Below are 16209 nucleotides of genomic sequence, written 5' to 3' on the forward strand. Positions count from 1 at the left end.
ATTGGGAGAACTTTTTTCGCCAGGGAACTCTCCGTTAGCGTAAGCTAGATTCACCGCTGGGGACTAGACTGAGTAGACAGCGACGAGACACCACTAGTCGCAGGTCATCGGCGCACCAGTGCACCGGACACCCTGCTTCACCAGAATCGCCGAACTGACCTCGGCACCTAGCTGATTAGCTCGATCTCGGGAGAACTTCTCTCACCAGGGAATTCTCTGTCGGAGTAGGTCAGGTCCATCGTCGGGGAATAGACCGAGTTGTTCGCGAACAAGTCGAGGAGCGGAATGGATCATCAAGGAAGTAGTGCTAAGTGGCCCAAGAAGAGAACTAAAGGGCTTAAAGCCGTTGCGGTGCTAAATTGTACCGGTCATGGAGCCAAAGGGCTCAAGAAGTTGTAGTACTGAAACCAAATAAGAATCGGTATCGGGAGAACTTCTTTCGTCTGGGACCTCTCCGTCAGCGAGTCAAATTCACCGCCGGGAACGAGACCGCGTAGATCACAACGATACACCGCGCCGGGGCTCCATCAAACCGGATGCCCTGCTCTACCGGAATCGCCGAACTGACCGCAGCACCTGGCTGGTTGGCTAGCTTTCGAACTTCTCTCGCCGGGGAACTTTTCGTTGGAGTAGACTAGATCTATCGTCGGGGACTAGACCGAGTAGTTCGCGAACCAGTCGGAAGCTCAACGAGGAAGTGGTACTGAATTGCACAAGGGAACTGAAGGGCTTAGTAAATTAGACAGTCTGAAGTTTGCCGCCCAGATTGTCCTCGTAGGGGAAGAGCATTGATTCTATACCAACAGCTAGCTTTCCTACCTTGACTACCCAAATCCGTTCCCTGAGTTGTTGGTTTTGAACATTTTTTTCCTGCTCAGAATATTTTTGAACATTTTTTCATATATATACAAAAAAATTTCATACCCCCATAAAAAATTTTCTTACTACGCCACTGGCGCAGTATTAAATCCAAGCGCACGCATGGTACGAAAGAGAAACTGATGGTCCACCCTATCAAACGCGTGGTCGAGATCGAACGACACCAGTTTGCCTCTTCGCTTGTTTGCTTTTAGCTGAGCAATTTTATCTTTCAGTGCAAGGGTGGCCTGAAAGATGTTTTTGTCGGAATTGGAGCACTTTTGTGAGTCGGTTAGTACATCATGCGATTGCAGTACATTTTCGAGGCGCTGCTTAAGGATCCGAGAGAGGATTTTGTAATCATAGTTGATTAAACTTATTGGCCTGTACGCACGCGCGGTTTCCCCTGCACCACGTTTCTTGACCAACACGATCACACCATCGAGGAACTGTGAGGGTAAATTTGATCTGATTGCCTCATTTAAAATAAGGTTTAGTTCGCGGTGAATGACGTCGAATGTTCGTAGATATAATTCTTTTGGCAAACCGTCGGGACCAGGTGATTTTCTGGATGCGCTGGTGCGGATTGCGGTCAGAATTTCAGTCGTCGTAATTTCGTTCATAGTGGCTTCATTTGCGGGGTCGTGCTCAGGGATCACTCTGTTGCATTGGAAGGGACCATCTTCTTCTTCTTCTTCCACTTCGCCACGTGCGTACAGGTCGGTGAAATATTGAACCATATGATCCTGGATGGTAGCCGAATCATCGATGACTTCGTCTCTCTCGGTCCGTAGGTGCTCGATAGTTGTTTTCCGTCTCACTCGTTCCCCTAGCTGGTACGTCGAGAGAGGTTCTCCCGCCACATGTGTTTCGTTGATTCGTATAAACATCTCAGAGAAGTTACGCTGGTGTGTGAGCATTTCAGCCTTCAGTCGATTAATGGTGGTGAGCATCGAACGGTTGTTTTGGTAGTTGTCGTATGCCTGGCGTAGTAAGCCGTAAAGCCGCTGTTGTTCACGATAGAAATCATCGAAAACAATTTTTGATTTCCATCGGAAAAAAGATTTTATTTTTGGCTTGGCACACGACAACCACCACTCCATCCACGAAGGGAAGTTTCGGCGCTGACGAGTCCAGTATTGCCACTGTATTTGAAACTCGTTGATGTTCTCAGCGGTTAGAAGATGGGGACGGAGTGACCAGAAGCCACGACCATGCGGTCTGTCCGAGAGAGGAAGACAAATTCTCACAGTGACGGCTTTATGGTCCGAAAAACAGCAGACATGGACCGCTGTCGATCTCAGCTGATTTCGGAGGCCTGCGCTCACATACTACGATCGAGCCGGGAGGAAGCGTTGTGCGTAATATACGTATATTCGATCTCGCGTGATCGGAGACGCTGCCAGACATCGTGAAGGTGCAATTGTTGAACGGTGACTTGAGCAGGGCTAGAGTTGTTTCCCGTCGCATCACATAACCGCAGTACGCAGTTAAAATCCCCCGCTAAGATGGTGTGTTCGGTGCGGTGACGAAGGTAGTAGGCGATTGTTGTATTAAAAAATCGCTCACGCTCGGCACGTTGGGCCGTACCCGACGGGGCATATATATTGCACAGTGTTATATTGTTTACACGGAGGGCGAGCAGTCTCCCATCCAGGCTCTTCTCTATGTGCGAGAATTTAATGTGTTCTTTTAGAGCAATTGCTGTTCCTCTCCTAGCATGGTCAACGTTGCAGACGACGTTGTAGCCGGGAATAGTGAGTTGTTCGTTTTCAACCTCTTGAAGAAACACGATGTCGAGATCCGTCGAGCGAACGAATGTGCGGAGAGCGTTAAGTTTTGTTGTGTTGGTGATCGTGTTGATGTTTATGGTTCCTATATTACAGCTGACGTAGTCCACCATTTTTACATTTCCTCATCCGAAATCTGGACGCGTGCTTGTTCGGTGGTGGAGGTGAAGTCTTCTTCGCCATGCCGCATTTTCTTGCCCGGCGGTAGTCTTCGTGAGCGTCGGCTAGATGCCGAGTTTTGAGATGCTTGCGAGCAGTCCGTCTCGTTACCATCAACTTTGCGCTGTGTGACAACGTACCCGGTCGGGCTTATGCCCACTGAAGGTTTTTGAGGAGTGAAACCTGGTGCCGCGGGGGGAGCCATGGTGTTTTTCTGTTGTGCCATTGCAGATCGTGTCTCGATGGTTTCTCGGGGCTTTGGAGCATGTTGACCGAGTGCCATCGAATCTTGTGACGAGGGCTTTGACCCCGATGGTTGTGGTAAATCGGCCGGTTTCGGCATGGGCTTGTTCGGCTTTACCGGTTTTTTCTGCTGTACGGACATTTTCGTCACGTTTGCATACGATTGGTCTGCTGAGAGTTTCTGCACGAGCAGTTTTTTATTTTGCACACAAGGGATGCCGATGTGTGCGAATTCGTGGCAGTGTAGACATGTTTGCCGCTGTCCCTTGTATGCAACGGCAGTTTCTTCTCCCTGAATAGTGACGAGAGAAGGGATGTTCTTCTTCACCACCATCCGAGCGACACGAACACCGGTCTTCACGCCTTCAAAAGCACCGTAGCGATTATCCCACAGGAGGTCTCGAACGTTGAGCACTTCACCATATTCGGCGAGGAAGGTAGAGACTTGTTCGTTGGTGATGTCTTCGGGAAGATCAAAAATTTGCACCTCCACACCGCCATCCTCCATCGTTATCCGTAACTTGTACACTTTTCCTTCGAGAACGAACTCGTGTTTGCTGTCGTGTTCCTCTACGATCCTCTCTGCTAGGGATAGGTTGTTGACCTTTACAAAGGTACATCCCAGCCTTCTGCTTGGCTGGATTTGGAGCACGTTTTCTCGAGTGAGACCGAGTTCCTTCCCGACGAGTTTCAGAATCACATCGTGGGAGGGATGCTTCGGAAATTGCGAGTAGTCCACGCGGAATGTATTTTCTCGCATCGTGGAATAGCACCGCTGCGACAATCGCACAGTGCTTCGGACACCGATGATAAAAGCAAAAAACGTATGATATTGTTCGCGAGCAAACTTCGATTTTAGACACGTCTGAGTACAAATCGACCGATCAGCACGGGAGCTTGCTGTTAATTTCATATGTGACCGGACGATTTAGTCTATATTTCCGGACCCATATAAGCGATCCGTACGAAATTTTATAGACATCTGTGGGGATATTATAGCTATCATTTGGGACTAAGTTTGTGAAAATCGGCCCAACCATTAAAGGGAAACTGATGTGAGTTCGTAAATTTTGAAAGATGGCCGCTTTTCCCGGGCACTTCCGGAACCGTCTATGGTGGTCAATGTAGTCAACGAAAGTTTGTTTGGCCGTCGGTGACCTAGAACTGCAAAGTTAAGTTATTTGAGAGACATTTTAGCGAAATTTTTACCTTTTTTGCTTCCATCGGAGTATCGGTTTGAATCACAATTTGCTATGTGATCGCACGCCACAACCAGTAACTACTCCGGAACCGGAAGTCGGTTGGGGATAAAATTTAATAACCATTTACGGGGACGCAACATCTTTCATTTGAGACTAAGTTTGGTTGATTCGGTCTAGCCATCTCCGAGAAACCGATGTGACTGTTAGTCTGAATTTGAATACTTCCGCCGGGGCTTCCGGAACCGATGATGGTGGCCAATGTGACCAAAGAGACTTTGAATGGCTGTTAATGACCTAGTACTACAAATCGAAGCAGTTTTGGTCACATTTTGGAAAAATTTTCACCATTATACATTCATTGCAGAATTTCTTAAAATCGACATTTTCTGCGTGATTCGTACTCATCACCCTGTAATTCCGGAACCAGAAGTCGGATCGATTAGAAATTCAATAGCAGCCTATGGGAACGTTGCACCTTTCATTTGGGACTAAGTTTGTAAAAATCGGTTCATCCATCTCTGAGAAAAGTGAGTGAGATTGTGTTCGCGTACACACACACAGACGCATATACACACACACATACATACACACACAGACATTTGCCGAACTCGACGAACTGAATCGAATGGTATATGTCACTCGGCCCTCCGGGCCTCCGTTAAAAAGTCGGTTTTCAGATCAATTGCAATACCTTTCTATTGAGAAAGGCAAAAAGGATAAAAGATCTATGTCGAAATAATCTACGTCGAAAATTACGAGAGGGCTCACGGATGATCACCGCTAGGATAGGATCCGCCAGCTCTGTCCCCTGTTTTTGAACCAATTCTGAACCAGCTCGTGATTGGATGAAAGTGACATAGGCAAACCTTCGGCTTGGAAACTAAAAGTACTAAAGGGCTGCTTGGAAGTGTTGTCATATTGTGATATCAAACATAAAACGACGATTGTTAACTGTGTTGATTTTTTTGTTTTCTCGAGATACCGCTTTATGAAGTGCAGGCATTATTTGGCAGACGAAATCAAACATATTATCCAGAACTGAAGTTCCCGAGAGATCCGGTAGCGCGGTTATCGTGGATTCTGTTCTGTGTGCGGAATAATGCAAAAATGCCGCTTTTCGAAATCAACAGGCTGTGTAGCGTAAGTATGACAATATTTTGAACTTCATGTAAAAATTGTCTTTGTTCCAGTACCGAGTAAATTGGAAGTACTGAGCAACCAGGGAGAAAGTTATCCCGGAAGTCGCTTCTTGTTCTTCCTTTGTTATTATCGATACAGTTGAATTTTACAGTTTTCAACTGAATCGATCATCGGTGTAAATAGGAGCGTGTATTTTCTACTGCTGTTTTCTCCGAAACGATCACATGTAGTACTGGAACAAACCTATACATTGCTCCAAAACAAAAATTAAACCTTGCAGAAAAGTAGTGTTAGAATACTTAAAATAAATCCGAACAGAGAAGATTATTCTTGTGACAGAGGTTGCTTGACTCAGAAAGCAACTTACAAAAATGAAGAGGTATGAAGATATTTTTCGTAATGTCCAACAACGAATATATATATATATATATATATATATATATATATATATATATATATATATATATATATATATATATATATATATATATATATATATATATATATATATATATATATATATATATATATATATATATATATATATATATATATATATATATATATATATATATATATATGTATATATATATATATATATATATATATATATATATATATATATATATATATATATATATATATATATATATATATATATATATATATATATATATATATATATATATATATATATATATATATATATATATATATATATATATTATTTTGTTTTTCTGTATTCCGATGGAAAAAAAACGTTATGATCGTTTAAATGCGGATATAAAGACTAAATCTTTGATTTTTCCAGAAGCATGAAATTGGTACATAATATAGAATATTTTAATCAGAACAAATATACGACCGAAACAAAACAAATATTTTGGCAACATTGGTCGAGTGGGGTTTGTCGTTTTCAACAGGGATTAGTAAAATATAAGAAGCCAGCTGGCGGATCCTATCCTAGGATCACCGTACCTCGAACCAAAAACGTCAAAATGCAACAATACACGCAAACGAAAAACTACCTAAAATTGAGTTCTTTTGACTCAATCTCGGGGTATCGTAGAGGTAAGTTGAATTTGCCTAATTTTGAGTATATCCCAAACAACTCAAAAGTACCTTCCTCCACGGAAGACCTCGACTGAGTCGAATCTCGTTTTGTTTTTGACAACACTAATGTAGCGTTGACATTAGTGCTGGTTGCTTTCTGCTGATGCCAGCATGCCGGTAACCAGCATAATGTAAACTAGAAAAACTCTAGAAAGAGAACTGCGGAGACTCCATTTTGGGTCGATTGGATTCGCGTTTAGCTGTCAAAAAACGAATCCAATCGAACATTGCCTATCGTTATAACATTGGACGTGTTGCCATACAATGCCGGGGCATACGTTGCCAAAAATGCTGCTTTTTTTTCTCCGCAGTTCTCTTACTATGAGTTTTTCTAATGTAAACGCATACCATCTGCTGGTGCCAGCTGCTGGCAAGCGTTTACATTATGCTGGTAGCGTGCTGGTTGCCAGCATGCTGGCACCAGCAGAGGGCAACCAGTACTAATGTAAACTGGGCATAACCCAGCTAAACTCATTCCGGGTTCGGATTTCTGAATGGAGTCATTATGGATTCCAAATCAAATGCAACAACCGATTCCGACTCAGAATCGGTTGTTGCATTTGATTTGGAATCCATACTGACTCCATTCAGGATTCCGAATCAAATTCCGAAAGGTTTGACCGGGAATAAGTGCGAAAGCGACGCACAACTCAAAATTAAGTTAAAAAAAACTTATTCTGGAGGTTGTTTTATTTGACCGTGCAGCAACATCACGGCTTACATATTGTGCTTTTCATCGAAGATTAGCGGAATCAATTCAAAATAGCGAAAGAATTGAAAATATACCCTGATAGCTCCATCTGCCTAGTTTAAAGCAAACATCTAGCAATATATAGGCCCTGTTGGTCAGGTATCGGACGGTCATGAATTGACAGTTCATGGATTTATTCACCTCTTCACTACCTGTTGAGCGAAAATCGGAAATTATTTGTTACTATTTTTTGGTACCCATTTAATTTATTGTTTAGTGTGCCTTTTTGATGCCTAACTCGATTCTTTTGCATCCTCCTAAGTTTTTCATTGGTTCGAGAGCAATAGTCGCTCGAACACTTCATATAAAAATCAATTCAAATTACATTTTTGTAGCCTTGCAGAATTGAAAAGGTTAAATCTTAAAAATGGCGGTTTCGCAATCTTGTCGCTATTTTGTTTTTTCGCCATTTTTACTGATTTCCAGTGATAACCACAATATAGGTACGTTTCTGTGAGCCGCAGCGATGCCAGATTTACAGACATATCTGTATTTAACAGACTTTTGATGGTCTCCTACAGACGTAATCAGAAGTCTACAGACTTTTAAAATAGTAACAGTGTTTAACAAAATTGCACTAGAATAATTTGATCCGAATACGAGTGATTCCTTCACAGTAGTTTACTAATTTCAAACTACTTTTAAAGTAATGACCTAGTGCAAATAGGATTTACACAACCATCTACAGACTTTTACAGACATTTTAATTATTCTTCTACAGACATTTCACAAAAATATGTGGCATCGCTGGTGAGCCGTGATCAACATGACACTTCTGTAACTGTATCATATCTATTGTTACTACTTTAGTAGTAAATATAAGTTTTTATTGCCGAATCCTAACTTTGGAACAAAAATCACTGATATGGAGTCTTCGGCAGAATTCCAAGAAGAAATTAAACGCCTCCGTTGCCGTTTATGTTTCCATGCAGGTAATAACTGCCAGCTAGTAGAAGTTTTTAACAAACACCAGGATATATCGAAACGAGTTATCAGTGCTTTAGGTGTAAAGGTTTGTTTATAATCTATGTTATGTATCGATTATGTATAAATATATTGCTCTATATTGCAACAAACAGATCAATCGCAGCGAAAAGCAGGCAAAAATTTGCACAATTTGCGAAACACTGATCGACATTATTCAGAGCTTCCAGGCAGTATGTAAGCAAACTAATCAACTACACCATGATCGGAAAGATTTCATATTGTATGACACTTTCTGGACTAGTCAGGAGCAAAATGCAGTAAAAATCACGGAAAAGATGATTCTTACCCATCGCTCGGAGGTTGACAAAACTATTAGCGGAACCATCGTTATACCTGTATCCGAAAAAAATGAAATTGAGCGACCCGTAAATATTGTAACTGGAGAGAAGCATGTATCTGAACCAACGGCTGTTAAAAATGAACAGTGCGAATTGTTGAAGCCGGAAATGGTTCTTTGTGAATCGCCCGTTAAAGACGAATCGTGCCAGAACGAACCTGTGCTATCTGTAGAAAAACTTCAATCGGAATTGAATGAACCAATTGCTAGATATAACGATGAAGAAGTAGATGATTCTGACTTCAAATATGACGAATATGCTTCGACTTTTTCAGATGATCCGGAAATTGACTGCGATTCAAAGAAAAGTATGGTAAGTCGTCAGTAAATGTTAACCTGTCAACGTCCATCAAGAAAATTTTGCGCATACATTTTGCAGCCAAAGGGGCGTAGAAAAAAAGTACACTCTAAGTCATCTCTTGAAGACGAATTCATGCAGAAAGCCAACGAGTCCAGGGAGGATAAAGTAATAATTCACCTTTGTTCACTCTATTGTAAATTTCTTATGTAATTTTTGACCATTCCAAGGTGCCTCGCCAGAGAAGAAGGAAAAGCCATTACACTATTGAATATGAACCATCTGATGATGAGCGTGAACCTAAAATTCCGGGAAAACGTGGACCTCGTCGAAAAAAGATACGTAAATCAGACCCAAGCGTGTGCGATATTTGTGGTCAAACGGTTGCCCATTTTGTGAAGGAGTCGCATCGCAACCAGCATCTCGGAGTTCGACCGTACAAGTGCGATTACGAAGGTTGTGGGCGCTCCTATTTTTCACAAAATGATCTCCGGACACACAATAAACGACATCAGATAACGTATCATGTTTGTGAGATTTGCGGCAGGAACATTAAAGGAGTAGAGTGGTTCCGACGGCACGTGAAAACTCATACCGAGGGTCCTCAGTTCACTTGTGAAGCATGTGGAAGTAAATTTCGCAGAAAAGCTCAGCTTCAGACACATATGGTCACGCACACCGGTGAGTTTAAAATTTTAGCTTTGTAGGGTGTGATGCAATAGCCTATAAATAATGATATTGGTTTTTTATAGGTCTAACCCCTCACGAATGCAAAATTTGTGGAAAACGCTTTGCCTTAAAGTATAATTTGGATTCCCATATTAAACGACACGAGAAGAAGGAAGGCACTGAAAAATATGAAGATAAGAAAGACACCGCTGAGAAGCGTACGTGGAAGTATTACGTGAAATCGGACAATTCTGGGGAAAAACATCATGTGACTTGTGAAACATGTGGAAAACTAGTTCATAAGCGGGAGATCGAAGGTCATGTGAACAAACACCTGGATCGCCGTCCCTATTCTTGTGATGAAGCAGGCTGTACACTCGCCTTCTATGGTCTACGAGGAATCAAGGAACACAAAATGGTAGTCCACTCGGATAAGATTCTTCGTTATGAGTGTAGTATTTGCAACCGATCCATCAAAGGAGCAGGTACATTTAAACGACATGTGATGATGCATAATTCAGACATGAAAGTAGAATGCCAATACTGTGGAAAGAAGTTCACATCTAAGTAAGTATCCAATAAACAAGGTATATTATAGTATCATGTAAAATATGTTTTATGCTGTTTATAGGAGTTATCTCAAAGCTCACGAACAAAAACATTCAGGTGAACGTCCATACGTTTGTGAAATATGTGGAAGGTCGTTTGCAATGAAACCATGTTGGAAAATGCATATGAAAACAGTACACAACCAAGACCGGCGTGAACTAACCCGGGTTCGCAAAAACGGGCCGACTGAAACTACTGAACAACATGCAGTAGTAGTCCATAATGAATCGTTACTGCCAGAACAACCACTGTCGTTGAATCCACCAATATCTGATCAACAGCAAGCACCAACGATTATTCCAGTAATATCACACTACCCTGCAACAAATTCAGTGAGAACTGATTATTCCTATTGAATTGTCGAATGTGTAGACATAAGTAAATAATTTTATTTTTTTAAATATACGTCCCACATTAAACTGGGTGGTTCAAGCATACAAAACGTGTTGTATCACATGGAAACATTTTTGTACAAATTTGTAATCCTTGAAACCCAGAATTCCCACCGTTCGACAAATATTTTCTAGTACAACGTGGGTTCTGCTTGGACCTTACGGTAGGCTATGAATACTTTATGATAATTGGAATTGTTCTTGCATAGGCTGCCTTGGAATTGTTCTTGCAAAGACTGTTTTTGCAACAATGCCGAGAAAAGTCTGTGTTTTGTGAATCCGAGCTATAACAGGTATTTTCACGCTTCCGTTGTACTGCTACAAGTATTGTCGCGTGTTGCCTACTTGAAGGCGATTTACTGGTGGTGATGAACATCGAAAAATATGTGAAGGGCAACCAGGTACTAGGCGTTTCGCGTGTTCTCTTTTATTTATTTATTTATTTATTTACATCAGGCTGGAAAACTTCACAGTAAAACAGCTGTTTACATTGATTCCAGCGGTTCCAATACCGGTAATCTAGTGTTGGTACCTAATCAAATCTCCTCGAGCTACAAAATGGCCTCTTGAATCTGACATGGCTCAAAAGCATCTGCATGTAAATCCGGTTCGAATCAGACAGAGGAAAGTGTCGTATCCATTGCGATTTGTGAGTACCCCGTGGACAAATGTTGACAGTACTTTTCCAGTATAAATTCGGCCAAACAAATACAAATAGGAACAACGAAGAGATTGTCGCAATAGTACGAGTGAGCCTCGGGATGACGTAGAACCCTGAGGTCGGAAACTTGGTAGTCGAATGAACGTATGTATGTCTGTAATATGACCTTCATCTCCTGTAATGCCGCTTACAGAGTGGCGGCGAGAAGCTGAGCTGGTGCTGACATTAGAACGCGAGATGCGAGAAACCTGCCTGCAGCAAAGTAAAGGGATGATGTCAGAGTGAAAGCGGGCAGTTGGCGCAGATCCGCTCGGCTTTCACTATGACATCACCCATTTGGTGTGCAGCAAGCAGGTTTCTCGCATTCTAATGTCAGTTTCAGCGCCAGCTCAGCTTCTCGCCGCCTTTCTGTTAGCACCCTAAGGCCGCTGTCAGAGTGGCGGCGAGAAGCTGAGCTGGCGCTGGAACTGACATTAGAATGCGAGATGCGAGAAACCTGCTCGCTGCAAACCAAATGCATGATGTCAGAGTGAAAGCCGAGCGGATCTGCGCCGACTGCCCGCTTTCACTCTGACAGGCTCCATTTAATATACTGCAGGCAGGTTTCTCGCATCCTAATGTTAGTTTTAGCTCCAGCTCACTCCAACTGCTTTTTTGCCGGACATCGCGCTTCACTAGGGTTTGCTCGGGAACACAAGTTGTTCCTCCGTTTTTTTGGAGTTAGCATCGATCCGGCGCTAAATTAGACCTGTCACTAAGTTAGTGTCGAATTCTCTCATCAGAACGCAAATTTCATAACTAATTTAAGATCTGCTATATTTCTTGCTTTGGGTTTGTCCTAGAATGATTTTATTGCCTTTTTGAACTCTGCAACTGACGAATACTGTATCGCGTTGTCATACACATCGTGGGTCAGTCAAATTCTAAATCCCATGTAAACTTTAAACCGTGGGCCCAAAAATATAGTTCCACCGATCGAGCTTAAAATTTGCAGAGTTGTTCTGGGAGCTAAATGGGACCCAAAAAAATACTCGGAGCAAAATTTTATTTTTTTCATACTACCATGTCCCACTCTAGTGGATACGCCATCTTTCTGTAGTGAATTTTAGTATTTGACTTGCTATCGGAAAATATCGACAGCCCATTTCTTCTGTCTAGCATTAGTTTGCATGTGCCTTCCGTGCTCTTCGTAACCCCAGCCCCATTATGTTATGGATTCCCAGTCACCGAAATAGGTAAACTATGAATCCAATTATGGGTGAAATTTTTTACGAATCACTTCGGACACAGGTATTCCGGAAATATTTGCAGTTTACATTAGGAATGGAGCTAAAAGACTTGAGCAAATAAGGAATAAGGCTTTGTATGTATACGGGTTTATCATTTTGGGGTGATTTTCGATAATGAGCACTTTTTACCAAGACATCATTCCTGTAGGTACTCATTTTTCGGTGCTTTATCTGTTCAATGGGTTATTCAACTTTTGTGGCTAGAAATAGAAATTGAAGAAGAAAACTTTCTACGTATGAATTGGTACTTTAGTAGGGTAACTTCGGGACAGATGCTGCGGTGGGTGAGATACCGGACTCTCTATATCTCGTATATAGAATCACTTTGGTACGGTAATGTGATATTGCGAGTTTGTCTTTCGAAGAATTACAATACTGGAGATGTAAAATAATTTTTATAGACATATATAATTATGAATCAATTTATCTAAATATTTAAACGGGCGATATGCATCTAAGTATGGTTATTTAGGCTTATTCTTTAAAGTTTCAGGCATTAACTTCCGTGAACGCATTAATTTGTATTGATGCCAATTTCGGGATAAAAACGAGTATTTCAACATTTTTTCAAAATGAAGCTTTCAAGAGTAAACCTAAGTGATATAAATTCATTGTACGGAGAAACCGTCAAAAACTACTTTTAAGGAACCCATACCAACACATAGATATATATCGCTCGTACAAACATATAGATAAATAGTACCCTTAATAAAGTTGCTCCAGTCTAATTAATACACAAGATCAACAAAGAAGAATATTTTTAGATTCTTGGATAAAAACAATGTTTTTGGAAATGGGAGTACCCCCTTAAGAAAAGTTAAGGTGCTAACCGATTTATAGATATAATCAAGCCTCACGAAACTTAGCTGAAGACACCTAATCACGAAAACATCAACGAGAGCTAAAAATACTTTTGTTCACTATTTTTCAGTTTAGGACCAAGGTGCGGCGTCTCACCCTCACATGCGACATCTCTCCCGAATTGACCTTTGTTTTTTAAATGTTCGTGGAAATTCGTTTTTTTTCACGACAAAAACCATTTTAGTATATTTTAGATACTTGTCGTAATTGATGAAAATAATTTCATCATATATTGTATAGTTTCTTTGATGCAGCATTGTTTTTTCTCCAGCAATTTCCTTATATCAGTGCAGGCGAATGAGTCTTCCGGACCCTGGTCAGCGATGTACTTATTCCATAATTTATAACAATTAGTTTACTTCTTTAACAGTTTCCTTTGCATTTGAAAACAATAAAATAATATAATGAATCATACAAAATGAGAATTATATACAATCTTCCATTGTCTATATTAACAATCTTCGAACACGCTCCATGTACCGCTTGCTTGGCAAGTTATTTCAATAGTACGTCTATCCTCGCAGAGTATTTTCAGGTGTTCGCCAAACTGATAGGAACTTCCTGCAATAATTTTTGCAGAGTTGGTAACCTTTGGTTTCCCACAAGATATTTCTGAAAAAAAATCGGCAGTTAGTATGAGCTATAATATGAGGTAGATATGATTTACTCGTGCATCTTGCCATCACTGGAGACCATTTTCCATCCACAGAACATTTAATTATAGGATGGCCTTGCATCGCATAACCTTCCAGGCAATTGTACTCGATTTCATCGTCATAATAGTATTGTGAATCCTTTGAGCTGTCAGCTATTACCATACCTGGAGGAAATGGAGGTTGCTCACAGAGAACACCCTCACAGAAACTGTCCAAGTAACTCCATTGTCCTTCTTTTGAGCATTCGACATATCCCGGGCCTTTCATTGTAAAACCCGTGTTGCATTCGTATATCATACGAACTCCAATGGAAACTGTTTCAGTGCGCTTTCGAAGTTTTTCAATCCGCAAATCAGCCGTTTGAAGTGTGAGAGCACTATTCTCTATAGCAATAATTTTACTATCAATTGGAGGATCTGGCAGAGAGTTCAGTCTACACGAATAAGTTGGAGTTCGCTTTTCTTCCGCTAAAGCAATAATCCTTTTAAGTGCATTTCTCTGATTTATGATGTCTCGCTGACGTTCTTCTTCTTGCATGCGAACATGTGTCTCGTAGATCGGTTGAACCACGTTTTTGAGTAGGCTTTTTACTTTGGAATTAGTATTTTCTCTTGAATTGATGTCCAACAAAATCTCTTCATCGAAGGAAACTTCTCGGTCCATCATAATGATGTCAATGAACAAGCAGATCACGAACCTATAGGAATCTTCAGCTTCTTTCGACAGACGCTGCGAATTGCTGATTGAACCAATTGTACCATACAATATATACTTCAATAGATTGTACACTTTCAAATTATTGTCAGGCTTTGTAGTTTTTTCTAGTCGTTCGAGTAACTTGCTGTCCATGTTTTGATACTCGTTTGAATCGGGTAAATCAAAGAAAGTGAGATCTCCCAAATCATGTGAAAATTCCTCTCCATCCTGGCAGAAATGTGACTTTTTCGTCTGATCTACTGGTTTACAACCGTAGAATAAATAGTCTCTTAATTGCTTCCAGAACCGAATATCAGTACGTCGATTGATTTTTATTATGCTCGGTACTTTTGAACTGCTTCCTGCTGCCAGTGAATAGAATTCGGTAGTACTCAATATGGATTCCTGAGGTATGCAGTCAGGCATTGACATGTCCCAACTTCCATTTTCCAGACAAGTTAGCAGATTTTCACCATCTACTGAAAATCCATCATCGCATCCCACCTCAGCAAGTGTTCCTATTGCATAGCTATTGAAAGTGTTGATCAAAACACCTCTTTCAGAGGCATAAATTATATTAGATCTCTGAGATGGAACTAATGCAGGACATTTAACCATACTAATACACTCCGGGAGCGAATCAGACCAATTTCCGTTAATCGTGCAGCGAGCTTCATCAACTCCGGATAAGTAAAATCCATCATCGCAAACAAAGCGAACAACGCCATTGTAACTAGTCTTAGACATGATGACCTTTCCGTTGAGAATCGAACCCAAAGAACCACAACGAATCACTGAAGGGAAATAAAATGTTTAAATTGTTAGAACTGCTACATTCCCATAATTTTAAAATATTCTCGCGTTCGCACCCGTGAGCCAGCGATAGGTGATAAATACAAAAAGGTTGAAAGTCTTCGGGCGATCGTTTACAACGTAGGATTGTAGGAAACAAAATTCTAAATATTTGATTATTAACGTTTAAAATTCTGTTATTTTTCGAGCCATCGATTTGTAATAGATAAAACTTTATGTAAGTTTTCTAGCATTAAAAACTTTTTTATTTAAGACACATTTTAAACTACTAGACAGTTCCATACTCGCAAAAATATTAAAGAAGGAAGGAGGGGGGATTTGAAATGATATTTTCGGTGAAGAAACTGTTTCAACCTTCAAAAAGACAAGCTGGTCTCAAAGGCCCGTTAGCTTACGAGTTTTTTTTAATTTAAATTAGTTGTGTATGAAGTAAAGACTTGTGCATGGAAATACCTTTAAAATGCGTTAAAATACATATTAAAATAGGATATCCTGAAACGTATGGAATCTTTAAATGTTTATATTTGGTATAGATTTTTGATATTATGACATTGAATAATGTATGGCTTTCTCAAAATACCATGGATTTCTCTACAGAAGGTTGCGCATCCTAACCCAGAGACAACAAATTTAGGCACCCAGAACGCTTCTATGAATGGCGTCATCTTCGACTATTTGAGGAATA

At 40.7% G+C, this 16209-nt stretch overlaps 2 protein-coding genes across 2 annotated transcripts; one reads left to right on the forward strand and one right to left on the reverse strand.

Annotated features, from left to right (window-relative positions):
* The first annotated feature begins 7777 nt into the window (after positions 1 to 7777).
* On the forward strand, positions 7778 to 10925 carry LOC131677442 (zinc finger protein 718-like). The gene is made up of 6 exons (XM_058957277.1): positions 7778 to 8268; positions 8336 to 8893; positions 8960 to 9046; positions 9109 to 9559; positions 9631 to 10114; positions 10179 to 10925. Exons 1-6 carry the CDS (start codon positions 8122 to 8124, stop codon positions 10510 to 10512), a joined length of 2061 nt encoding a protein of 686 aa, XP_058813260.1. The 5' UTR covers positions 7778 to 8121; the 3' UTR covers positions 10513 to 10925.
* A 2885-nt stretch (positions 10926 to 13810) lies between these two features.
* Positions 13811 to 15705, reverse strand: LOC131677461 (uncharacterized). Its single transcript, XM_058957298.1, has 2 exons — positions 14027 to 15705; positions 13811 to 13971 (listed from the first exon to the last, which is right to left on the reverse strand). Exons 1-2 carry the CDS (start codon positions 15456 to 15458, stop codon positions 13811 to 13813), a joined length of 1593 nt encoding a protein of 530 aa, XP_058813281.1. The 5' UTR covers positions 15459 to 15705.
* Positions 15706 to 16209: the final 504 nt, after the last annotated feature.

Source organism: Topomyia yanbarensis, chromosome 1 (assembly GCF_030247195.1).
Source record: "Topomyia yanbarensis strain Yona2022 chromosome 1, ASM3024719v1, whole genome shotgun sequence".
In the NCBI taxonomy this organism is placed as follows: Eukaryota; Metazoa; Arthropoda; class Insecta; order Diptera; family Culicidae; genus Topomyia; species Topomyia yanbarensis.